Genomic DNA, 6,508 nt, shown 5'->3' on the forward strand with positions numbered 1-6,508 from the left:
TAAAAAAAAGAAAATATTTTTGGGGGGGGGGGGGGGTAAATGTGTAGTTAAAAACTGAATAAAAAAAATGTTGTGAATCCTATACAATGTGTAATTTGAAATGATTTTTAAGAAAATCTTTGTCAACAATCTTCAATCTCATCCAAGATTGAGCATTCTATTGAGAATATGTCCAACGTTTAATATTCGATGAGGCTTGTTGCACAAAAGGAATTTCACTCAAAATATATTCCATAAAAGATATATTCAATTCGTGTGGATGTAGGTACCAAGTAGTTAGCGCTATGAAAGATAAAAATAAAATAAAAAAATAAATAAAACTATCATCGTTTTCAAATTTCGGAAAATAAAGTAGCAAGACAAAAGAAACCAAATTATAAAAACAAGAATAATCCCATAGCCAATATTATTCCATGCCTCCAAAATGAACAAAAAAAATAATGTGCCCCATTTGTATCTCTCTCATTTCTAGGAGTCAGAACCGGGTCGGACTCATTGAAATTTGTACTTGCTCCATATAGCTCCTGGATCCCCAGAATATCATCATTAGCAAGCTCCACTTTCCTCATACCCGAAGAAATAGTCGGGTACATAATAGCCGCTTCATCGGAGCTATGACCCAACCCGAGTATATGCCCGATTTCATGAACCGCAACCGACTCCAGATCCACAGCTGATAGTGGCGAAGCATTGATAAAATCACCGTCCATCACCCAATTCTCGTCACCGTCCAAATGAAACAGCCCCGACGGCGGGGAAAATGCATGTGCTAACGTCCCCAAAATGCCGTCAAATGCCTCGTCGTCGCCATGATTCCCACTGAAGAATCCGATCTTGATGTCCGCCCTCCGGAACGAAGACGTTTCAGCGAACGTTAACGGCGTTACTTCCGACCAACGTTCTAATGCTCGTCCAAATAGGCTTTTGACATTCTCCGGAAGCTGATTCTCTGGCAAGAATGAATATGTTAATTCAGTCTTACTCGCCGGCCAGCTTGGTTTGCTAGGGAAAAACGAGTAATGCGCCAGTGTATGAATCGTAGAATTCGTCTTGGGTTTCCCAGAATTCATCGTTGACGTGACATTGATAACATCAGGATTCCCGCATCTGGGTAGTACAACGTGCTTCAACGTTTGTACATCCAGTTCACCAGTGCTGTTCAGATTGAAGTTAATTTGATACATTTTGACTGCCGATTCAAGAATTTCATCAAAATCATCTGTAAAATTAGCGGATGAAGAAGAACTGATATACCCAAATCGTTGAAAGTAGTTCTTGAGTTTTGCTAATCCGTTTACCTTTTGACCTTTGTGGGATCCCAGAAACTGGTTAAAACCGTCCCATAGTGTTGTATTTGGGATCAAAGAAATTGGGATTGAAGTAATGTTGGGGAAGAAATGGGCTGAAATTGGAGTAACGGTGAAGAACAATACAAAAATAATTGGAGAAAGTTTCATCTTATTTTAGAGAGAGATGAAGGTTTGAATGGATCTCGGATCTGTGGGTATTTGAATGGAGAGTTTGATGATTTGAATTTGCAGAAATAATAATTGAAAATGGTGAAGAAGAGGCCGGCATTATTGGTTACATCCATGTACTACGTAAGACTTTTTGTTGAGATTGAATGAATCACTAAATGTGATGTTTCTATGCTATTTCCTCTGCAAATTCTTTTTTTTTATTTATTTATTTTTTTTTGGGGTATGACGGGGGACTCGTAGTCGCGACCCTTCGAGTGCACACAGAGTAAACTCTCGAGCTGAAGTGATAGTTTACAAACCACTTGGTAAACCCTCTGCAAATTTTCTTGTCTGTATTTTAGGTTGTTTTTTATGTCGATAGTTTTATTACCCTTTTAATTATTTGGATAATTTGGTGGGAAATTCTAGCAATGTTTGCTTCTTAGAGTAAAAAGATTTTTGACGATTAATGATGTCTAGAATAATTGTTCCTAGAATATTATCGGTGTTAGATAGCATTATTCTCAATTAAATGAACTATATTTTCTTATATTTCAATAAATTTATCATTGACAGTCATTTAAATTGATGTTAAATACTAATGGAGTTAGATAGCATTATTATTTCTCTTTTAACACCAAACAAGCTTGTTCGATAAATGACAAACTCATTATAGGGATTGCATGCATGAAATTAGGGGTGTAAACGAGTCATTTCAACGCAATATGCAAGTCATTGAGCAAAATAGTGAAGCTCACGAGACAACAAACATCAATTATTGCGTCCTCAATTGTTGCCTTTAGAGATATCGGTGATTCAATGAAAACGTGGACATGGCTAAAGTTCATACAAAAAAATTATGTAATGTCGAACTCCTACTATGACTCTACTCTGCCCCCAATCCCAATTAATTGTGTAAAGAAGAAAAAAAATTATGATTTTTTTTTTCTAATGGAATTTTTTTCAATGTATTAATCGAGTATAAAATTTTTTTTTTGTCCCCCTTGATTCCTCACCTGACTACTCATTGCAAGTTTGCAACTATCAAATATTTGAATTTACCTTTAAACCAATGCACTTGGTAAAAATATGAGACAGAAGAAATTATACTCTTGTTTGACAAATTTGTTTTGAAGAATGTGGGTTTTTTAATAGTAAATTTTGGGAGAATGTGTTGTTAAATAGTAAAAAAAGGGGTTTACGTAAAGAATATTTTATTGTGAAAACGTGTGATGAGTGTGTTTTTGCACACTTATTTAAGTCATAAACATGACTCAATAACGAACAAAATGATTGAATTGTAACTTAATTTCATTACATTTGTGAATTGTAGGGAACAACGATGAACATGGTGAAATTCAAGAGAAAAGACGCGAAAAATGACTAAAATGACGCAAAGTGAAAGTTCAAGGACCAATGTGCAATTATCCAAAAGTTAACCCCATGAACAAATCGAGAAATTGATTAAGCCAATTGTCAATTGAAGATATCTTGGGATAATGGAATGGAAAGAATGAAGAAAAGATGTCAAGAAGTAAGAATTCAAGTAGGAGGACCAAAATGAACATCTTTCATAGTTGGTAGTGCTACCCTCTATGTGGTCACATAGAGGCAAACCGAAACATAATTACCACAAAATTTTTATTGTATGCGACCGCATAGAGATGCTCTATGCGGTTGCATAGAGCAATTCTAGGGCAAAACCGCAGTTTCCTTTTTCCGTCGAAACTCTTATGGAAACAATATTTTTAGGATTCTATATAAACAAAAACTCGACCAAAACGATGGGGACGCCGTTTTTACGAGAGATTTTGAAGGAGAAACGAAGAGCGAACAAGAGGAAAATATCGCACCAAGTGAAGATTCGATTGAAGTTTGATTTGGGTGATGAGGTTTCTTCAACTATTTTTATATTTTCTTCTTTTTAGCATGTTAGGCTAGATTTTTCATTGTTAGGAGATCGATGAACCTTGTGATACTACATTTAATTTTTGATTTGGATATTTGACATATTTAAACGCATGTTCCGGAATTGAATGATTTATTACGTTTTTATTTCTATATGATTATTGTGCACGTAATTTTATGATTGTGGTGACCGTTTTATGCATTCGAAAGAAGAAAAATAGGTTCAACATAGTATAAATCATCATAAGGTCCGATAGGGGATAGAAATATACCTCTATGCTTTGTGTGAATTATTGGATATTCATGAATTTATAATGCATTTCGGTATGTTAGTATTCGTCATAGAAATATAGTCGAATCACATATTGGGATAGGTTTGGCATTGCTCAAGAGAGATTGCTAAATTAAAATAGGAATATTGATTCATCTTTTGTGGAATTGTGTGTCAAATTTGTACGATTAAAAATTGAACGGGTATTGCTTGGGGATTCGTGATCCTAGTGTGTTAGTAAATTCATTAATTCTATAAATTCTAGTAAATTGTGTCCAAGTTATTTTGCATTTAATATAACTTTTCATTCATAATTGTATCATAGTTTACATCTTTTTAGCTAAATCACAAAACATCAATTTTACTTTCGTGTTTCAGTTAAGGTTATAATAGGTTGATTTGAACTAATTCAATCCTTGTGGGATCGATACTTGGACTCATAGTCCATTTTATTACTTGTTAACGAACCGTACACTTGCGATGGATTTTAAATCGAAACAAATAATTTCGTGAACAACGTGCACTTGAAATGAGTAAGAAAAAAATACTCCATTCGTTTTATTTATATAGGTTGATTTTGTTTTTCACAAAAATTAAAAAATCTTATTTAGCTCTTGTTTGAGCCCCATTCTTTTTATAAAAAAATGTATTTTTAAATAATGTATTGATGGAAAATGTATGGTTAAAAAAAAAAAGAAAAATTTTAGATTTGCGTGTAACATTATTTTATTAAAGACTGTGTAAATAAAATAATGTCAAAAGACTATTTAAATATATATTTTTTCTAAAAGAATGAGACTCAAATAGGGGGCTTAATATTATTGAAAAAGTAATTTCAATATTAAGTAGTGAAAATTGGTTAGAACTAGGAAAATTAAATAAATGTATATTAGTAAATGAACAAAATAAAACATTCTCAATAAAGTAACATGAGTATATAATTGGAACAAAAAGTAAAGAAACTCGATCTATATAAATGGGATGAAGGGAGTAAAATAGAATGGTTGTCGATACTACCAAAAATCGTACCTGTTAATTTCCCGAGTTTGAGGACTTTGAATAAGCACGATCGTGGTCTTCCGGTACTTGAAACAAAGGCAACGAGGTATGTTCTCGTCGCCCCTCCGATGCTTACATCAGAAAGGGAAGTATGTGCGTGAGGTTATAAACTGGAAATAATAAAAATGTACCTGAATAATGACCCATGATTCTGTATTTATAGTAGTAGATGACATTCTCCTAGTGGGACTCAACTAGCTGGGTATCTCTATTCAATGGAGTCTTCTTAGGTGAAGGAGTTGGACCAATGCCATAATTATGTTTGGGATAGAATTCTTGTGGGAGTCAAGTATTGAAGTAATATGGTAGAGTTAGAGTCCCAATTATATAAGAGTCATATTGGTCAGTAATAACAGTCGTAGGCTGCGAGGAGAATATATCCCGAGGACCACTCTTACTCAAGGACAGGATCATGAAAATGTGGATACAGCAAGGCTGTTAGTGTCCCAGCATTATATCACGGGGATTTAATGCTCGAGCACTGTAGACGTGGAATCGCAAAGGTTTCTGAGAAATGTCATCGGGATAAAATGTTCCAGCACAACCAAAACTTTCCATATCACTGGCCCCAGTGCATCCGACCTTGAGATCGGGCTAAGGAAGTTATGCTAGGGTTCGAGATGCATAGAGCTCGATTTGCTGATAAGTAAGGTCGTCGAGATTTTAATGTTTTCAGGGGAAGACCCTGAGATCGGGCTAAGGAAGTTATGCTAGGGTTCGAGATGCATAGAGCTTGATTTACTGATAAGTGAGGTCGTTGAGATTTTAATGTTTTCAGGGGAACGTTAGTGTGGAAATAGCAAGAGCGCGAGCTGTCCCAGTAAAAAAAATGAGGGGTCCCTAGATGGGAGACACGTGGCATAGGTTAAAGGCTGAGATTGATGTGACCCTTGGTCTTTCCCCAAGGTTCTATAAATACCCCATGATTCTGTTCATCTTTCATTTTTTACTCTCTCTGATTCTTCAAGTGTGAGATTGAGGTCGAGCTATAAACTTAGCTTTTGTTGTTTGGGCGTCAAGTTTCTTCAGGTAAGGCTCTGGACTTTTAAGTTATTTCTTTAGTTTTAAATTGCAGAGAGATGTCGAGTACTGAAAGTGATCGGGGATCTGAGAGTTCGGGTAACTCTGGGAACCGTATGGCTTAGTTAATACCAATAGTTGTTCCTTTAGATGCTCGACCTAGGGAGCCAGATGTTGTCGAGCTTAAGCATCTCGACATCCAGTTTAGATTTAAAGAACACCTAGCTATGCAGGTGGTGAGGAAATATGGGCTCATGCCCTACAATGACTGTAGGGCTCCCGACCCCGAGGAGAGAATGAATAGGGCACTGGAAGGTGAGTTTGTGATTTTTAGGGACTCTTTAAAGGTTGGGTTCAGGTGGCCCATGCATCCGTTTTTTGTAGGCTTTCTGGTCGAGCATTCTATGTGCCCGAGACAGTTAGTGCCCAATGGGTGGAGAATGCTCATTTACTTCTTCATTGTCTATAGATACCTAGGTATCACACCATACCTCGACCTATGCAGAATGGTCTTTGAGCTTAAACAGCTCCCTAGGTTTACATGCTTCACCTACTTTTCTTCCTGAGTTACCTTTAGGATCCCGAGGATGCCTAGTTCATTGAAGGGGTGGAAGGATAAATGGTTCTATGTTATAGCTCGAGATCCTGATCTTCCTTTCTGGCCCTTGTTGGATATCCCGGACACAGCAAAATTTTGTGAGGGACAGGCCTACTTCGAGACTCTAGAGAGGGATCGACAGATGTTAGAGGATCTCGAGCCCTTGGTATATGATATAGATGATATTCTCGG

General features: G+C 36.2%; 1 protein-coding gene across 1 annotated transcript; it reads right to left on the minus strand.

Moving 5' to 3' along the window:
* Nucleotides 1-321: 321 nt before the first annotated feature.
* On the minus strand, nucleotides 322-1,663 carry LOC111406356 (metalloendoproteinase 2-MMP-like). Its single transcript, XM_023035767.1, has one exon. It carries the CDS (start codon nucleotides 1,455-1,457, stop codon nucleotides 375-377), a length of 1,083 nt encoding a protein of 360 aa, XP_022891535.1. The 5' UTR covers nucleotides 1,458-1,663; the 3' UTR covers nucleotides 322-374.
* Nucleotides 1,664-6,508: the final 4,845 nt, after the last annotated feature.

Source organism: Olea europaea, chromosome 12 (genome assembly GCF_002742605.1).
Source record: "Olea europaea var. sylvestris chromosome 12, O_europaea_v1, whole genome shotgun sequence".
In the NCBI taxonomy this organism is placed as follows: domain Eukaryota; kingdom Viridiplantae; phylum Streptophyta; class Magnoliopsida; order Lamiales; family Oleaceae; genus Olea; species Olea europaea.